The 20,557-nt window shown below is 43.3% G+C and overlaps 1 protein-coding gene across 2 annotated transcripts in view; it reads right to left on the bottom strand.

Moving 5' to 3' along the window:
* USP32 (ubiquitin specific peptidase 32) overlaps positions 1–10,335 on the bottom strand; it is a 216,698-nt gene extending 206,363 nt beyond the window's left edge. Inside the window, exon 1 of one of the 2 annotated variants that reach the window (XM_047759224.1) lies at positions 10,098–10,335. In XM_047759224.1, the coding sequence (XP_047615180.1) occupies positions 10,098–10,155 (58 nt within the window). In that variant the 5' untranslated portion in view covers positions 10,156–10,335. The remainder of the gene's footprint in view (positions 1–10,097) is intronic. The other variant, XM_047759225.1, reaches the window with a different exon arrangement.
* Positions 10,336–20,557: the final 10,222 nt, after the last annotated feature.

The raw sequence follows: 20,557 nt of genomic DNA, 5'->3' as shown, positions 1-20,557 counted from the left end.
CCTTTTCTAAGGCAATGACTTTAAAGGTGGAGAAGAAACAGGATAATAAGGCAGCACCAGCACCAAAGGGACACTGTGACTGATTAAATGTGAACAGAGGGGGAAAAAGGAAGAGTCTCAATTGATGACTAGGTCTCTGGCATGGGCCTGTGGGTGAATCACAGAGACATGCACTCTATAAGCAGATCAGATCTGTAGAAAAATAAGCTGCATTTAGTTTCGGACTCTATTGAAATAATATAAGAAATATGTTCCACTCAAAATGGAACATTTTTTCTATGAGATGTTAATCACTGCCAAGTGTTCATTCAGTTGATGTCTGATTTCGTTATTATTTAAATATATTTGCGTGGCAATCTTCTGTCAACTTCAATTTGAATCTCTATGGTACCAGTGATGTGACAATATAAAATGTTTCCATCACTAGGTAATTGCTCCTTACTTATATCTCTAAGCCTATAAAGAATAAGCAATTTGTCCTTCCATAATCAGCTGTAAAGAGGTATTCTCCAAATCAGTATCTCTGACAAAAGGAATAACTTCCAATCTATAAAATTCTATACAGTGAAAGATTTCATTTATAGATGATTACATAGAGAATCTCTAAACCAAATTTATTAAATAACTGTTCTAAACCTACCACAGCTGCTCACCAGCAGATTTCAAAACCAACTTGAAACCAGAGCCAAAAATAACATAATGTGCCTAATACAATGGGCCATTTTTCAAAAGCAAAATATGTATTTAAATACATATATACTACAGATGTGAAAATATGAGTTTTAAGCCTCTGGGCATACACTCATGAGCACACATATAAATTCTGAACCTAGTTTCCTCTACAAATTCAATCTGTTTTTCAGAAAAGATTGCTTTGATACAAAGCAAATACGTTTTAAGTGGTTAATACATGACAGGCACTGTGCAAGTGCTAAGGATAAAGCTGTAAGACACACATGTCTCCGCCCTCATAGAGTTTTATTGTCTAATGCTACCTGATCATAAAAACTGCATTTTAAGGCACTGTCTTCCTCCTACCCGAGTCTCTGATCACTGCAATGAATCTCCCCTGAGCCTTAAATCAAGACCCATGTGACTGGAGATCAAGTGTAAAGATTATTAAAAAGGAACTTCAAGATAATTGGCACAGTGGGTTAAGAATCCAGCTGCAGCAGCTCAAGCTGCTACAGAGGTATGGGTTCAATCCCTGGCGCAGTGGATTAAAGGATCCAGAGTTGCCAGAGCTGCAGCATGCTTGAGGCTCAGATTCAATCCCTGGCCCACGAACTTCCATTTGCTGTGGGTGACACCATTTAAAAACAAAAAATTAGTTGGTAAAAACATAGGCTCTTGAAATTCCTATAGTGGCTCGGCAGTAACGAAGCAGACTAGGATCCATGAGGATGCAGGTTCGATCCCTGGCCTCGCTCATGGGGTTAAGGATCTGGTGTTGCCATGAGCTGTGGTACAGGCCGGCAGCTGTAGCTCTGATGTGACCCCTAGCCTGGGAGTAAAAGGTCTCAAAACTTTACCTCCCAATGCACCTTTTTTTCAGGAAGCCACCAGGGAATAAGCTCAACCAAAAGGGAAGAGTTATTCAAGAAAGAGGAAACGAGGGATATAGAAAACAGGACCCAACACAGGACAGGGAAGGAAACCTCCAGGATAATGGTGAAGGAAGATCCCAGAATGGCAGCTATGCTTTAAGTACAAGGGCAAAAAGTCACAGACCAGAACAGGCAAGAAGGCTCTAGGAAAAGTTTTTTCTAATATGATGAACTCAGTAAACATTTGATGTATATGAACATATGAAGTAGATTTAACATTTAGTGGAACTCTGGGCATTGAATTACAGTAAATAGAAACCTAAGCCTTTTTCTTGAGGCACTCCCACGGCATATGGAGGTTCCCAGGCTAGGGGTCTAATCAGAGCTGTAGCCACCAGCCTACGCCACAACCACAGCAACATGGGATCTGAGCCACGTCTGCAACCTACACCACAGCTCACAGCAACGCCGGATCCTTAACCCACTGAGCAAGGCCAGAGGATGGAACCCACAACCTCATGGTTCCTAGTCAGATTCATTAACCACTGCACCACAACAGGAACTCCTAAAAAACAATTTTTAAAGGAAATACTTAAAAGGAAATCAAGGGTACAGGAAAGGAAAAGTAATCATAGCATATTAAATAGCTCAGCAGTTAATGAACCTGACTAGCATCCATGAGGACACAGGTTTGATCCCTGGCCTCGCTCAGTGGGTTAAGGATCCAGCATTGCCTTGAGCTGTAGTGTAAGTCACAGACACAGCTCAGATCTGATGTTGTTGTGGCTGTGGCACAGGCTGGCAGCTGCAGCTGCGATTCAATCCCTAGCCTGGGAACATCCATATGCCATGGGTGCAGGCCTAAAAAAAAAAGCAAAAAAATAAATAAATAAATTATATGCATGTGTCATTGCAACAAAAATTAAAACTAAAAGACTAAGAGAAAAAAAAAGCATTAGCCCTGAAGTGTAAGAAAAAGCATCTTAGTTTTTTGGTTTTTGGTTTTTTTTTTTTGCTTTTTAGGGCCACTCCCACGGCATATGGAGGTTCCCAGGCTAGGTATTGAATCAGAGCCACAGCTTCTGGCCTATACCACAGCCACAGCCACGCCAGATCCTTAACCCACTGAGTGAGGAAACTTATGTGCTTAAAGTGGTTTTTTTGCTTTGTTTGGTATTTTGCCACACATGTGGCATGTAGAAGTTCCAGGCCAGGGACTGAATTCTAACGTTACATTTGGCAACAGAATGATACTTATCACCATAGATAAAAAAATACATGGAGATCACTGTATTAAAAAAAAATCACTGCAAAAAAATCATTTCATGGAGTTCCCATTATGGCTCAGTGGAAACAAATCTGACTAGCATCCATGAGGATGCAGGTTCGATCCCTGGCCTTGCTCAGTGGGTTAAGGATCCTGTAAGCTGTGGTGTAGGTTGCAGATGTGGATGGGATCCCATGTTGCTGTGGCGTAGGCCAGCTGTGTAGTTCAAATTCAATCCCTAGCCTGAGAACCTCCATATGCTTCGAGTACGGCCCTAAAAAGACCAAAAAAAAAAAAAAATCATTTCATAAGCAAAATTATTAAATATTACATACTACCAAAAGACATTCTTTAGTGTTCATAAAACACAATACACAATAAACTACCTAGGAATTTTCCCTATTAGATATCAACTTAAATATCTGAACTAAACAGACAAAATTACATTATTACTTTTAAGGCCTTTTTAACCATCATTACCATCAGCAATTTTTTTCAAAAATTTTCAGTTGACGAAAGGAAAAGAAATTCTGAAATGGGAGTTCCTGTAGTGGCACAGTGGTTAACGAATCCGACTAGGAACCACGAGGTTGTGGGTTCGATCCCTGGCGTTGCTCAGCGGGTTAAGGATCCGGAGTTGCCGTGAGCTATGGTACGGGTCGCAGACTCGGCCTGGATCCTGCGTTCCTGTGGCTCTGGCGTAGGCCTATGGCTACAGCTCCGATTGGACCCCTGGCCTGGGAACCTCCATCTGCTGCGGGAGCAGCTCAAGAAAAGGCAAAAAGACAAAAAAAGAAAAAAGAAATTCTGAAATGGATATATATTTTTCCATATACCCAATCCCTGTCGGCACTTGACTCTTCACCCCCCAACCTCACACACATTATACAGTTCTCCAAATCTCCTCTCCATGATTTACAGAGCTACCCTGTCATACAATATTTACTGAGCATAAGATACACCAGGCACTGCACCTATCTTGGCACTGGGGATTCAGTATCATGACTGACAATAAACATGATAATCACAAATCATGACCTACACAGAACAGTAGGTCATAATACTGATCCTAATATTGTACTGCAATACTGACAGAAAATCACTTCATAGAAGATGATAAGAGAAGGCTGAGCTGAGGCAGAGCTGGGACTTAAGGTATGAAGAATGAGCCGGACATGTGAAAATTTGTAAACAGCCTTTCTAGGCTGAAAGGAAAACAGGCTGAGAGGAAAGGAATGACAGGATCTAATTTGAATTTTAAGTTTACACTGGCTGCTGTGTGAAACCAGGAAACCACTGCATGGTATCTTAGCAAAAGATGAAGGCAGCTGGGATTAGAGTAGTGGCAGTGAAGATGAGCAGAAGTTCACAGATCAGACTGGATATCAAGCTAACAGGATTAAGCAATAGACTCAAACTGGGGATAAAAAGATAGGTCAGATGATCAGAGAGAGGAATTAAGGATGTCCATAGATTTTTGGCTTTAGCGATCGGAATAGCCATGCCATTTATGATTATGGGAAAGACCAGGAGAGGGCTACCTTTATAGAAAGGTCCTTTGCACAATGCAATCTCTCTAGACTCTCACAAGTCATTAGGAAAAGGCAAGGCACCATAGGAAAGCTCATGGTTTTTTTTCTGCAAGGGGTAAGACGCTAAGACCATCTAACTTTACAAACAGAAGGAGAACTTCCTTTGTAATCCTCATTTTAGGACAGTATTGCTTTTAATAAAGTCCAGTATCAAAGACCCCAACAACCATCAATTTTCCTTACCCCTGTTCACAAGATAGTGATGGACTTGGGATTTCCCTAAAATAAAGAGAGCCTTATGTTAATATTAAATCTCTAAAAAAAAGGGGGGGAGGTGTTAAGGGAAGGCTTTCATCTTTGAATAGATGGGTCTTCTAAAAGACAAATCTTTGACTATAACAATAAATACCATTAAGCTGGTTTTATCAGGTTTTTGTGTCAAATAATTAACTATCCACCTCTAACCTCCAAGAGTTCTTTATTATTAGAAGAAAGGGAATAAGTTGAGTGGGTGGCTCAATTTAAACACAAATAGGAGTTCCCCAGTGTTGCAGCAGGTTAAGGATCCAGAATTGTCACTGCTGTGACTCAGGTTGCTGCTGTGGTGCAGGTTCAATCCCTAACCCCGGAACTTCCCACATGCTGTGGGTGTGGCCAAAATATAAAATAAAATAAACACAAGTATCATAAAGCCCAAAAGGTAAAAGGAGAAGCATAAACAAGCCCTGAAAAGAGAAGCCATGCTTTCTAGAAACAGTATGAAAAGAACTGTCAGTCCCATCTCAGTCTTCTCAGTACCACTATCAAACCACCAACTTGTGTGTGTGTGTCTTTTTGCCTTTTCTAGGCCACTCTCTCGGCACATGGAGGTTCCAGGCTAGGGGTCCAATTGGAGCTGTAGCCGCCGGCCTGCGCCGGAGCCACAGCAACTGCCAGATCCGAGCCACGTCTGCAACCTACACCACAGCTCACGGCAACACCAGATCCTCAATCCACTGAGCAAGGCCAGGGATCAAATCCACAACTTCATGGTTCCTAGTTGGATTCGTTAACCACTGAGCCACGACAGGATCTCCAAACCACCAACTTTTAACTCATAAATAAAATCTCCCAACCTCTGCAGCTGTTTACCATTGGAGCATCTATTCTAAACTCTCAGCATTTCTCTCCAGTGCTCCAAAAAACAGAGTTTTCTACAGTCACAGCAAGAATAATAATCACTTCTCTAACTTCTTCTGTGACTTATTATAAAATCAAGTGCCAAAAATCTTTCCTTTCTCTGGAGAAAACACCTGGCTATTGATTGGTCACCACATTCCCAACACTAAGTGACTTACACATATTTCTGAAAGGCAATGTTGAATGCTGTCACTGTGCAGTCTCACTCACCAAGCACAAAGACAAACAATGAACAAGAAAAAACAAACAACAGCTGTCCAGTTTGGTAAATGGGGAGGCCATTAACCATCAAGTGATGTCACCTCATTCTGCTTATCCTTCCCAAATCCAGGGTTCATTGGTGTATTCATCTCCTCTTTGTCGCTGACACTCCATATCAAGTGTCAAAGCAGCGATTATGAAGAACAGTACCTTTCTTACTACTCTGTGACTACGTATAAGCAGACAAATGTAAAACCGCCTCATTTTTCTCCTACACACATAACACCAATTGAGTAGGTATGCTTGCAAAAGGAGTGACCCAAACCTACCATTCCACACTAATGCCTGAGAATCCAGTGGTAAATTTAGCAAATTTAGATGAAGCCAAATCAGTGCTGTAATAAAAAAGAATACTGAGTCCCAGAAGGTACCAACTGTGAAATTCAATTTTCATTTATACAATGATATGTTATACTAAATCAGCTAACACTACATCATAGGTAGCATAATACTAAAGAAATTTTAACATTAATACTATAAAACTTGGAGAAGAAAATCTTGGTTGGGGAGTCAATGTTTTAGAGCGTATTAGGGTTGGTGGATAAGTAAAATGAAAAGTATTACATGTTTCACTATTCCACTAGCAGACATAACAACCTTGAAGTGATAGGAAATTAAATTCCTTAACATATAGTTATTGAGCACATACTATGAAATAAGTACAATGACAGGACACTTCCAGGCCACCAAATACTTCCATAAACACTCTGCATTCCTATAGCACACTAGCACTTAATATTCTGTATCACTTAATATACTGTATGTTAATCGTTTATAAATTAAATACACATATATTACATTTTGAAAATATGTCCATTATCATACAAACACAAAGTAGAACCTTAAAAGAGTTGTAAAATTTTTATTCCCACCTCCCATGGATAGTCCTACATACACCTTGCAGTATATACACTTCAGTGGAGATCACTGACCCAGGCCATAAGAGAGTGGATCTCAGTCACCTCTGTTTCTTCAGTGTCTAAATTGCAGCCAGCACTCAGTAAAAATTTGCTGAATGTGTGACCAAAGAGACACCTAAAAACATGAATCCAAAAAAAAAACAAAGAAAAAATCCTGATAATTCTGTTTCCAAAATGATGCAAAAGAGGAAGAGAGGAGCAGGAAGAAAGAATTGAATAACTGGTGAGGAAGATTTTTAAGGTTTCTTGAAAGTTCTAAAATGCTCTAAACTACGACTTCTTTCATTCAATGTGGTTTTTTTTTTTTTGTCTTTTGTCTTTTTTGTTGTTGTTGTTGTTGCTATTTCCTGGGCCGCTCCTGTGGCATATGGAGGTTCCCAGGCTAGGGGTCCAATCGGAGCTGTAACCACCGGCCTACGCCAGAGCCACAGCAACTCGGGATCCGAGCCGCGTCTGCAACCTACACCACAGCTCATGGCAACGCCGGATCGTTAACCCACTGAGCAAGGGCAGGGACCGAACCAGCAACCTCGTGGTTCCTAGTCGGATTCGTTAACCACTGCGCCACGACGGGAACTCCTCAATGTTTTTTTAATGTTATGTTCCAAGAATTTAAAATACATTTTTAGGAATACACAAGCCCCAAACTTAGATGTAATAAGGAAATGAAGTAAAGAGATTAAGAACTTAGTTGCTAAAATTCTCACTACCGGTGAAGTACAGTAGGTACACTTTAGAAAATACATGCAATTTAACCAGAATCAAGTAAGACTGATCAAGCCAAAAATAAAAGCTACCACTAATATCTCTCTCTAGAAAAGAAATATTAAGGTATACTTTAAGGACACTATTAATGTTTATAAAACTGACAAGCAGTCAAGCTAAAACAGTATGCAAAACCAATCTTTCTAATTTCTAGAGTTTCTGAAATGTAAATAAGTCACCAGACTGCCCTTTCACTCAGGTCCAATGAGTGTTATCTGTCATTAACATAACACTCCATTTCCAAGGCCCCAATTTGCAAGATAAACTGCCTGTAACTCCACTTTTGTAGGTGGCAATATGTACTTGCCTATTTTTTTTAATACTACCCAATCATAGTTAGGCCCCATTTCGTGCCCAATACTTTCAGGTAAAGCCAAGCAGACAGGTATTTCAGTAGTTTATCAAGTTTGCTTTTTACTTGTACAATGACTCATATAACACACATTGTGTATTTGTCCAATTCTCTCCCCCTCCCCATTCACCTCATACAATATAAGCAAGCAGATAAGCTTAAGAAATGGAAGTTTTTAGTACCTATTTGGATTATTCACATGCCCCCCAAAAGTTCTCGAACCATTTTTAGCTCTATCAAACGCTTTATAAATTCCTACTAAAACCTTACTAAAAGAAATTCTATATTAAAGTCTAACTTTATAGAGTAAATGGTTATTATGGTCGAAAGAATTACACTTAAAAAAAAAAAAAGCTCCTGGTTTATATTTAGAAATGCTATTTTATCAACTTGCTTCTCTTTCTTGCCTTAATTTTCCTGCACAACAAAACTGATAAAACGAATTCATTCAAATAACAGTTAAATAAGGTTTTAACAAACATTTTGCTACCTCTTCAAATACATGTTTTAAAATTCAACAGGCAGACACTTTCCAACAAACTGAACAAAGCCCTTCAGGCAAATCAGTTTAAAATGCCCCAACTATTAATTTCCTTTATACTTACAAAGGTAGAAGGTTAGTTTTATATGAAAGTAGGAAGGCTAGAGTTGGATAAATTAATTTCAGAATACATCTTTTAATTTCAGCTACATCCGCCTCAAACTTAAGAAACTAAACACTTCTGATCCTTGAAGCTGTGTATCAGTTTGACTGATGCTCTCTTTCATGCCATGTAAGCCATTGCCTAATTGAGGCCAGACCTGTCAGGCTCAACAGCATCCCGGAAATGACTAGCCTACTAGAGCTGGAAACACATCAAGAATTTGGAATATTTCTCATATTGAAGTAAGGAAAAAAAGTTCAGGCGAGATTGTCCATAAGAACAATCAGTTACTGTTCCCCAAGGGGGGGGGAAAGACCTAAAAAGCAGGTTTTTGTTATTCTGCTCAGTCCACAAGAATACATCTAAATTCTGTACCTATTTTCAGGTGATGGTCCACTGAACTTACCCCTCTCCTTCCTATATATGAACAAGAGTTCAGTGCGAAATTCTCGTTTTGAATGCGTGTCTTGTAATCTAATTTTTAATTTTATACCATTAACTACTAAAACCAACACGCGGAGCACGGCGGGTTTGACTTAGAAACCTGTTAATAATAATGCCTAGCACCTAGCACCTGCTTAGTGTTTTTCACTTCTTACCGAGAAAATCCCTTAAATGTCAAAAAGAAATAACAAGCACACATAGGCAGACACACACAAACCCCAGTCATGAAAAATTAAGTCACATTCCGGCTATAAACTGTGCAACAGACACTTCCAGTTAGCGTGTGCTTTAGTGATCATGGACAGCGGTATCAGAGTAAGTGGTAGGGGGTTGGGGCTGTTAACAACATAACCATGCATCAGAGCCAATAAGCAGCAGGCTAGAGCTGGCAGCAAGGCCGGTCTCTAAAGGCAGCTATAACACAATATCAGAATGCTGGATTTCCGAATGCCATCTTATTGGGGGGGGGGGTGAGTGCTGGGGATCAAGTGCAATGAGAGGCTCTGACCAACGTTTGAGATGAAACTGAACACAAGGTCTTGTGGCACCAGCTGTCCAGACTCATCTCACCTCAAATACAACTCAATTGCTGATCGTTCTTATCAAAGTCGGCCACCCAAAGGGGGAGGGGGAGGCAGGCAGGGGGTGGTGACAGCCCCCAAGAGACTGGCACAGGCCCTCGGAAAAGGAAGAGATTCCACAATTGGAAAAGGCTTCTAATAGCAAAAAAGGGGCTTTGCAGCCACCTCCCCTCTTCCTTCCAGCAGGAGCTGTTAGGTACGAGGTTAGGATGCTGCTGGAGCGTTTTATGAAGCAGTGATAGGAGAAAATGGCAGTAAAGGATGAGGGGGGCTGGAAGGGCTGGTGCCACCCAAGAAAAGGGGGGAGGAGACTTCGCTGGACACATCCAGGATAACAACGCCACCAGAGAGCACGGGCAGTGCTCTGCCAGCGCCTGGCACCACTCTCTGTGGGAAAGCTTCGCCCCCGTCCACACGGTCCCAATCCCCAAATACTGCTCCCACCCGACCCTTCTCCCCCACAATATCTCCATCGCTGGCCTCCTTTCCCTTCCGCCTCGGGCGCCCCACGCCCTCAAGCTCCCCTCCCCTTCCCCGGTCACCCACCCTCTGGGCAGCCCGTCGCCGGCCTCCCAGGCAGCTCGCCCAGACCCCTCCCCCCTCACCTCTCCTCAGCGCCTCCTCGTAGCTGAGGAATCCGATCCGTGACTCCTTGGCGCCCATGCTCCCCTCATCCCCTCGGCCGGGGGTCGGAGCCCGCTCTCGCCCCCACCCCCCTCCCGCCTTCTCCTCGGCGTCGCTGGCTGACGGTGTCGGAGTCCCCCGGCCCCTTCCTCCCCCAACACTAACAAGTGCGGCTTCTGCCCCGGCGGCTCCTCCCGGCCGCCGCCACCGCCTCCATGCCGAATCACGTGACACGCTCCCACCCCGCCCCCTTCCCCTCCCTCTTACTCCGCCCTTCTCTCTCCTCCCCTCCTTTCCCTTCCCTCTTCACGCCCTCTTCCCTCCTCCCCTCCCGTCTGCCCCGCCGAGGGTCACCTGACCCGAGGCTGGGGACTGTTCCGGGTAATGGCCGCCGGGGGCCATCCACTCCGCCCCGCCCCCACGTTCGCCGCGCGCAGGGGCGTAGGGGCGGGGCAGGACCCCGCGCGTAACGCATCATCCCCTCCTTCCAGCCAATCTGAAGCCGCGAGGCCTGGGAGTCTCCGCCTGCCTGGGGCCCGTGACTTCCGGGGCGCTCAAGGCCGTCCCTCCCGCCCACAGGTTCCGGCGCCCGCCGGGCGGGGCTTGAGTTCTGGACTGAAGGTCTGGCTGTTGTCCAGACCCATTTTGAAAGAGAAATGGAATCTTAGGGACCCTGGGTACGAGGGGTGCGGTTCATGAAAGAAAGCGGGCAGCTAGGACATTCCCAACGTTAGGGACATTTTTGATTGGGAGGAAGTTGTGAAAGGAGAGTCTCAAGGATTTCTTGTCACAAGGGAATTCTTTATCCTAGGGGAGAGCGCCTTAAGGAAAGTAAATCCTTGTGACAAAGTTTAGAGTATCTCCTTTTTCACGTTGGCCCATCCCCCCACCCCAGTTAAGGCCACAGTTCCTTTCACATGCGCAGACCCAGCTGTCCTCGGCGCATCTACACTCTGAGCCTGCCTCTTGTACACAGTCTTTGGAAGCTGCTCTGCAAAGGCGTAGCTTGCTTGGCAAGAGTTGCTCCCCACCAGAAATGTGAGGGCTATACGACTGATAACAAAGTTCCTTGCTTTTTTAATTATTTTTTTTAATCGTGGTAAAATATATTAGAATTGACCATGCTAGCCATTTTTAAATAGCTCTAGAGTTCAGAATTGTACAGTATTTCTCTTTTTGTGACTGGTTTATTTTATATAGCATGTCCTCAAGGTTTGTCCATGCTGCTGCAAAGTATCAATTTCCCGGGTTTACAGTAGAATCCAGCAATTCCACTTGTGAGTATATACTCAAAAGAACTGAAAGCAGGACATGAACAGATATTTATACATCTGTTTATAGAACATTATTCACAAGAGCCAAAAGGTAGCAGCAACTCAAGTGTCCGTTAACACACAGATGAATAAATAAAATATGGTATATGCCTACAGTGGAATACTTTGCAGTTCTTTGCTTTTCCACCCTATTCTGTTTGCTTTCGTTAGTCTTGACCCTGAAAGTCAAAGCATAAGCTTCTAGATAAGTAAAAACACTCATTTGTTTGAAAAATAACCCTTTGGATTAGATTAGATTCAAGGTGCCACTTAGGTAATTCAGGGCCAGCAAAAGGGTTTTAGTTCCTAAAACCAACAAATTACAATATGCCCTGCTAAAGGGAGAAGGTACTAACTCTTTCTCTACTCATCTTTCCTGGCAGACCAGATCAGCAGCGTGGCATTAGTCACAGTGCTGCCCTTTCCAGTTCACTGTGAGGTAGTTAATTTTAAGACCTCAGATTAGTTTCATTGCTAAAAGGCCTTACTAAAAGGCCATGAATAAGGGGGTTGGGAATGTTCAAAGCCTTTAATTTCCAGGTGATTAGTTCAGCATAGACATAAGGCTCCAGACAAAACTCAGTCATCTTTAGCCTGTAGTTAGATTATGGTAATTAATAGGGAGTGAATCCTAAAACAGGGTTCAGCTGCGGGGAAAAAAGACCCTCAAGAGTTTAATTGCAACATACCTTGGCATTATTATTGTCCTAAATAATCAGTATCTAAAGGCAACTTGGATGATTATCTACCCACTTGATTTACAGTAGAATTGGAAGCAAATTGTTTTATCTCTTTGTAGTACTGGCCCCATCTGAAAGGTGGGATTTGGTTGGCATTCAAGTTTGTCAAATAAAATAGTAAATTATTACAAAATACTCAAGAATGAATAGAATATAAACTTTATAAGGAGAGACTTGGAGCAGCACTAATACACTTTTTTTTTTTGCTTTTTAGGGCTGTACCCACAGCCTGTGAAGGTTCCCAGGCTAGGGGTCAAATCAGAGCTACAGCTGCCAGCCTTTGCCAGAACCACAGCAATGCCAGATCCATATCTATGACCTACACCACAGCTCACGGCAACACCTGATCCTTAACCCACTGAGGCCAAGGATCGAACTGGCATCTTCATAGTTCCTAGTTGGATTCGTTTCTGCTACACCATGATGAGAACTCCCAATACATAGGAACTTTTAAAATTTTCTCCTTGGTTTCAGGCCCAGCTTCCCCAAGTGCTATAAAATTTTTCATCCCATACAGAGTTTACTAGGAATTACTCTCAAAACCATGGGTTAGGAGTTCCCGTCGTGGCGCAGTGGTTAACGGATCCGACTAGGAACCGTGAGGTTGCAGGTTCAATCCCTGGCCTCACTCAGTGGGGTTAAGGATCCGGCGTTGCCGTGAGCTGTGTTGTAGGCTGCAGATGCAGCTCGGATCCTGCATTGCTGTGGCTCTGGTGTAGGCCAGTGGCTACAGCTCCAATTGGACCCCTAGCCTGGGAACCTCCATATGCCTCAGGTGCGGCCCTAGAAAAGGCAAAAAGAAAAAAAAAAAAACATGGATTAGGGGAGTTCCCGTCGTGGCACAGTGGTTAATGAATCCGACTAGGAACCAAGAGGTGGCGGGTTCGGTCCCTGCCCTTGCTCAGTGGGTTAACGATCCGGCGTTGCCGTGAGCTGTGGTGTAGGTCCCAGACGCGGCTCGGATCCTGCGTTACTGTGGCTCTGGCGTAGGCCGGCGGCTACATCTCTGATTAGACCTCCTAGCCTGGGAACCTCCATATGCCGCAGGAGCGGCCCAAGAAATAGCAAAAAGACAAAAAAAATGGGTTAGGACAGAAAACTAGGAAATACAATTTCTCCCTTGTCTATGTTAAATTAAGCATGTTATTGTAGGCGGTGAAGTAGATAGTTATGTCCAATGGGAATTTTAAATGTTAAACAGGAATTAAACCCTGCCTTTTGGTTTACATTACACAGCACTAGGCAATCAATTGTTAAACATCCCTCTATAACTTAAAATTGATAAAGTACTTAGGTTTGATGACATAGAAAATCTAAAGTCTACCTGTCAGGCTGAAAGGAATTCTATTAACAGTTAGTTTGTTCAGTTTCATTATATTTCACTTAATCCACTGAAGAGTTGGCCAGCTACCTGACTTTAAGCATTGGGTTGCATTTGGGGAACCCTTGCTTTAACTATAATTACGTGCCTGTGAAAGAGTTATGCATATGAAGATTTAAAGCATGAAGGATTGGTATGTAATTTCTACTTCCAGTTGGACAATCTAAATGACATGTTCCGTGGCTTATACTCCCAGAGAATTGGCATAGGAATAGGATAGAATCGCTTTAGTCCTAAGCTAAAGAAGCTTAGGACACAGTTGGGAAGGTCAATTCAATAAAGAAGAGGTGGAACAGCACCTGACTGATATATAACTTGATTGCCGCAAAGTAAGGCCAACAGCGTATGGCCTTACTACGACTAACAATAAGAGAACTGATTTTCCAGAATTAGGAACTTGTTACCCTATGGTGACATAATACAAAGTTTTAGTCACTTGCATTTTATTTTTTATTTTTTAAAGAATGTTCATAACTGGGAGTTCCTGTCGTGGTGCAGTGGTTAACGAATCCGACTAGGAACCATGAGGTTGCGGGTCAATCCCTGCCCTTGCCCAGTGGGTTAAGGATCCGGCGTTGCCGTAGCTGTGGTGTAGTTTGCAGATGTGGCTCAGATCCCGCGTTGCTGTGGCTCTGGTGTAGGCCAGTGGCTACAGCTCCGATTAGACCCCTGGCTTGGGAACCTCCATATGCTGCGGGAGCGGCCCTATAAATGGCAAAAAAAAAAAAGACAAAAAATAAATAAATAAATAAGAATGTTCATAACTGGAGTTCCCATCATGGTGCAGTGGTTAACGAATCTAAGTAGGAACCATGAGGGTGCGGGTTCGATCCCTGGCCTCGCTCAGTGGGTTAAGGATCCGGCACTGCCATGAGCTGTGGCGTAGGTCGAAGACGTGGCTGGGATCCCGCGTTGCTGTGGCTCTGGCGTAGGCTGGCAGCTGTAGGTCCGATTTGACCCCTAGCCTGGGAACCTCCATATGCCGCGGGTGCGGCCCTAGAAAAAGGCAAAAAGACAAAAAAAAGAATGTTCATAACTATTTTGTTTGTTTTTTAGGGCTGCATCTGTGGCATATGGAAGTTCCTAAGTTAGGGTTGAATCAGAGCTACAGCTGCCTGCCTACACCAGAACCACAGCAATGCCATATCAGAGCTGCATCTGTGACCTACACCACAGCTCACTGCAACGCCAGATCCTTAACCCACTAAGCAAGGTCAGGGATTGAACCTTCGTCCTCGTGGATCCTAGGCAGATTCATTTCCGCTGAGCCATGATGAGAACTCCAGTTCATAACTTTTATTTATCTTATTTTATTTACTTTTTTCTTTTTAGGACCGCATATTAAAGTTCCTGGGCTAAGGGTCAAATCAGAGCTGCAGCTGCAAGCCTGTATCACAGCCGCAGCAACACCGGATCCAAGCTGCATGGGTGACCTATGCCACAGCTTGGGGCAATGCTGAATCCTTAACCCCCTGAGCAAAGCCAGGGATCAAACACACATCCTGATGGATACTAGTCTGATTCTTAACCCACTGAACCACAATGAGAACTCCTATATTTTATTTAAAGCACTTTAAGCTACTTTCCCAAATACTAAATAGGCCCTAATGACTGCTTAGATTCCAAGGTGCATTCAGGGTGGTATGGCCAATAGATTAAGCTACTCCTTAATGAAAAGTCTACTACTCATTGTAAAAAAAATTTCCAGGACTTCCCGTCGTGGCGCAGTGGTTAATGAATCCGACTAGGAACCATGAGGTTGCGGGTTCGGTCCCTGCCCTTGCTCAGTGGGTTAACGATCCGGCGTTGCTGTGAGCTGTGGTGTAGGTTGCAGATGCAGCTCAAATCCCGCATTGCTGTGGCTCTGGCGTAGGCCGGCGGCTACAGCTCCGACTGGACCTCTAGCCTGGGAATCTCCATATGCCACAGGAAAAGGCAAGAAAGAAAGAAAGAAAGAAAGAAAATTTAGATTATTTCCTACAGCAGAAATTATCGCAACATTGTAAGTCAACTATACTTCAATAAAACTTTAAAAATGAAAAAAAAACAAAACATTAGATCGTTTCAAGTGTTTCAATATTATAAACACTGTTACAATAAACATCTTTGTAGGTATTTCTTTCTTTTTATATGTGAGTGTATCTCTAGATGGATTTTCCAGAAGTGGAACTGCAATCTAAGGATATTCACCTTTTGGAATTCCCATCAAGGCTCAGTGGTTAAAGAACCCAACTAGTATCCATGAGGAGTTCCTGTTGTGGCTCAGCGGTGATGAACCTGACTAGTATCCATGAGGATGCAGTTTCGATCCCTGGCCTCACTCAGTGGGTTAAGGATCCAGTGTTACGTGAGCTGTGTTGTAGGTTGAAGACCCAGCTCACATCTGGTGTTTCTGTAGCTGTGGTAAAGGTTGGCAGCTTTAGCTCTAATTTGACCCCTAGCCTGGGAACCTCCATATGCCAAGGGTGTAGCCCTAAAAATACAAAAAAAAAAAGAAGAAAAAGAAAAGAAAAAAAAAGGGTATCTGAGGAAGCCAATTTCCCCTTCTCCTTACTAACATTAATATCAATTTAAGCTGGTTTTGTTATTACCCTTTACCTATTATAAATCCTACCAACAAATAATTGAAATCTCTGCTTTCCTAGACATGAAATCCATTTTCATTTTAAACCTAGACAAAATATATGAAGAATGGCTAAAGAGATGTCATTCTCTAACCAGCAACTAGAGATGTCCCTCCCCTCTATTGTTCTTAAAAAGCTGCATAAATTTGGCAAAATTTCAACAGGGCCCATCCCTTAAGAGCATCTGACTTGCAAGATACCAAAGCTAAAACTAATGGGAAAGCAGTAAAACATTCAGAGTGAGGGCCTTTAACTTGGACTTCGTTTAAAAGGTCTCTTTTCTCCCTTACCACAGTCCATGCTTAGCAAACAACTTACACTACCCACTGAACCTGTCAGTAAATGCCTACTCTTTTTTTTTTGGCCACACCCACCCCATGCAGAATTTCCTGGGCCAGGGATCAAACCTGAGCCAGTGCTGTGACCCAAGCCACAGCAGTGACAATGCTGGATGCTTAACCCTCTGAGCCATGAGGGAATTCTGAATGTTTACCCTTCATAATATTCCTCCAGTGCCTTCCTCCACTCCACCTGCAATGAAGTTGTATTTGTCTCTCTCTCTTTTTTAAGTTATCAGGCTAGGGGTCTAATCGGAGCTGTAGCTGCCAGCCAAGACCACAACCAAAGCATCACCAGATCCTTAACCCACCGAGCAAGACCAGGGATCAAACCTGTGTCCTCGTGAATACTAGTCGGGTTCGTTACCACTGAGCCACTAAGGGGACTCCCTTTAAAATTAATAGTTTAGGAGTTCCCGTTGTGGCGCAGTGGTTAGTGAAACCGACTAGGAACCATGAGGTTGTGGGTGCGATCCCTGGCCTTGCTCAGTGGGTTAAGGACCCAGTGTTGCCGTGAGCTGTGGTGTAGGTCGCAGATGTGGCTCAGATTTGGTGTTGCTATGACTGTGGCAGCTACAGCTCCAATTAGACCCCTAGCCTGGGAAACTCCATATGCCACAGGTGTGGCCCTAGAGAAGACAAAAATTAATAAAATAAAATTAATAATTTAGGAGATCACGATGTGGGTCAGCAGTTAACGAACCCAACTAGTATCCATGAGAACACAGGTTTGATCCCTGGCCTTGCTCAGTGGGTTAAGGATCCAGTGTTGCCATGAACTGTGGTGTAGGTCTCAGATGCAGCTCTGGCATTGCTGTGGCTGTGGTGTAGGCTAGTGGCTACAGCTCCAATTTGACCACTAGCCTGGGAACCTCCATATGCTGCAGGTGTGGCCATAAAAAGACAAAAATAAAATAAAATAGCTTACAAAAATCATTAAAAAAACTGTTTACAAATGTTAGGGTCTTATGGACAATACTGCCCAAGCCGAGACTGCTTTCTCTTGTTAGCTCCTAAAAAATCGATCAACTTCTTTTCAGTCCTCCTGTGACCTCCTTATTCATTTTCTAATGTGACAACTCCATTGTACTCTTAGGCCAATCTTTTCCAGCAAAATAGAAGCTACAAGTTTAAGAATAAGAACATTAACTCAGGCATTCCCATTGTGGCACAGAGGAAACAAATCCGACTAGGAACCATGAGGTTGCTGGTTCAATCCCTGGCCTCAGTGGGTTAAGGATCTGGCTTTGCTATGAGCTGTGGTGTAGGTTGTAGATGCAGTTCAGATCCTGCGTTGCTGTGGCTGTGGCGTAGGCTGGCAGGTGCAGCTCTGATTTGACCCCTTGCCTGGGAACCTCCATATGCCATAAGTATGGCACTAAAAAGCAAAAAAAAAAAAAAAAACCAAAAACTGAATTCTAGATAGCAACTGAAATATAGAATAAGACAGAATCCATCTCTGAACAGGTAGGATAGAACTTACTTCAGTTTCTAGGTTCTAAATAGCTTTGTCAAGTCATCCAAAGGCCAGTTCACCACACTAATTATTCATTTTTAGTTATCTGAGACTTGCCAAATGTACCTTTGACTCTTATTTCTTCATCTAGTAGATGAAAGATTTAAACTCAATCAGGCTTTTTCTAGTTCTCAAATTCTATTATTTTATTATCTCTTGATATGTACGTTCTCTCGCCAGCTCAAATCTGTTTTTATTTTCAGTTCAGGCTGAGTTTTTTTTCTCACCCAACTATTAATGCAATGCTTCTATTCTGTTTCCCATCTATTATTGAACGACTAGCCTGTTGTTTGTCTAATTGTCCTCTTTTTTTTTTTTTTTTTTAATGGCTACAACATTAAATCCTGGGCCAGGGATTGAATCCATGCCACAGCTATGGCAATGCCAGATCCTTCAACCCATGGGCTGGGGGGGATCAAACTCTCACCTGTGCAATGACACGAGCCACTACAGTTGGATTCTTAACCCAATGCATCACAAGGGAACTTCACTTTTTCATTCTTCTGATATACGAGAGCACTGATTGGAATTACATTCTAGTGGGAGTTCCCATTGTGGCTCAGTGGTTAAGGAATCCAAATAGGAACCATGAGGTTTCGGGTTTGATCCCCGGCCTTGATCAGTGGGATGGAGATCCGGTGTTGCCATGAGCTGTGGTGTAGGTCGCAGACCTGGCTCAGATCTGGCATTGCTGTGGCTCCGGCTTGGGCAGGCAGCAGCAGCTCCAATTAGACCCCTAGCCTGGGAACCTCCATATGCCGCAGGTGCAGCCCTAAGGAGACAAAAGACAAAAGGCAAAAAAAAAAAAAAAGAATTACATTCTAGTACATATATCTTTGTTTACACATGTGAGTATAGCTGTGCTACTATATGTGATTCTGGTTATCTCTGCACAAGAAATTACCCCCAAAACTTAGAGGCATAAACAAAGACATTTATTTTGCTTATGAATCTGCAGTTTGGGCAAGGTTCAGTGGGAAGAGCTCACCTCTGTTCCATTTAGTGTCAGCTGCAGTGGCTCAAAAGTTGGAAGTGGAATCCTCTGAGGGCCTGATCTCTCACTTGTCTGGCAGTTGATGCTGGTTGTTGGCTGAGACCTTAGCTGGAACTGTTGGCTGGAACAATTACATGTGTAATGTGTTTCCTCTTTCCTCACGGTGATGTGGCAAGGTTCCAAAGGTGAGCAAAGAGAGAGAGAGAGAGAGAGAGGGAGAGAAAGAGAGAGAGATCAGCCTAAGCTGTATCACCTTTTATGACATAGCCTTAGATGTAACACCGTGTCACTTCTGCGGCATTCTAATCATTAAAGCAGTCACAAAGTTCTGCTCACGTTTAAAGGGAGGGGAAATAGTCTCCAGAAATATTGCTGTGCCACAGTCCACCTTCTGATCACAACAACTTTTTTTTTTTTTTTTTGCTTTTTCAGGCCGCACCCATGACATAAAGAGGTTCCCAGGCGAGAGGTCAAATCAGAGCTACAGATGCTGGCCAACGCCACAGCCACAGCAACACCAGATCCGAGCTGCATCTGTGACCTATAGCACAGCTCACAGCAACACTGGATCCTTAACCCACTGAGCAAGGCCAGAGATCAAACCTGCAACCTCATAGTTCCTAGTTGGGCTCCTTTCCACTGTGCCACATGGGAACCCCAGGTCACAACAATTTATGTTCCCTCCGTATGCAATATACCTTCACCCCTTGCTCCAAAATCCCCATTATGACATCAGAATCAGGCTTGGAGTCTGTGATTTCCTTGTCTAGACCAGATCCAGGTGTGAATGAGGCTCCTGGGATGTGTTTTCTCAAATATACTATTTCCTGACTTGATCACCTGTTCTTTGTAAATATACGCTGAGGTTATGTAGGGAAAGGGCACAATGATATATGAAATGTACTCTTAAATGGTTCAGGAAAATATTATTTTATGAACACAATTTCTTTTTAGTGCTGCACCTGTGGCATATGGGCATTCCTAGGCTAAAGGCTGAATCAGAGCTGCAGCTGCCAGCCTGTGCCAGAGCTACTGGATCCAAACCACATCTGTGGACTACAATGAAGCTTCCAGCAACACCAGATCCTTAACCCACTCAGTGAGACCAGGAATCAAACCCATATCCTCATGAATACTAGTGGGATTCTTAACCTGCTGAGCCACAATGGAAATTCCCACACCGAATTTCTGAGAACAATTTCCCCAGTCCTTGAGCCTGAGCAGAAATTTGTGATTGCTGGAGTTCCCATCGTGGCTCAGCAGAAATGAATCTGACTTAGTATCCCTCAGGATGCAGGCTGGATCCCTGGCCTCACTCAGTGGGTTAAGGATCTGGCATAACTGTGATCTGTGGTGTAAGTCAAAGACTCGGCTCAGATCCCACATTGCTGTGATTGTGGTGTAGGCCAGCAGCTACAGCTCCGATTCAGCCTCTGGCCTGGGAACTTCCATATGCCAAGAGGGAGATCCTAAAAGGCCAAAAAAATAAAATATTTTAAAAAAAGAAAGAAATTTGTGATTGCTTCAATGAATAG

The sequence above is a fragment of the Phacochoerus africanus genome, chromosome 14 (assembly GCF_016906955.1).
Source record: "Phacochoerus africanus isolate WHEZ1 chromosome 14, ROS_Pafr_v1, whole genome shotgun sequence".
Lineage (NCBI taxonomy): Eukaryota > Metazoa > Chordata > Mammalia > Artiodactyla > Suidae > Phacochoerus > Phacochoerus africanus.
Note: the sequence above shows the minus strand (reverse complement) of the source record. Positions and strands in the feature narration are given on the sequence as shown.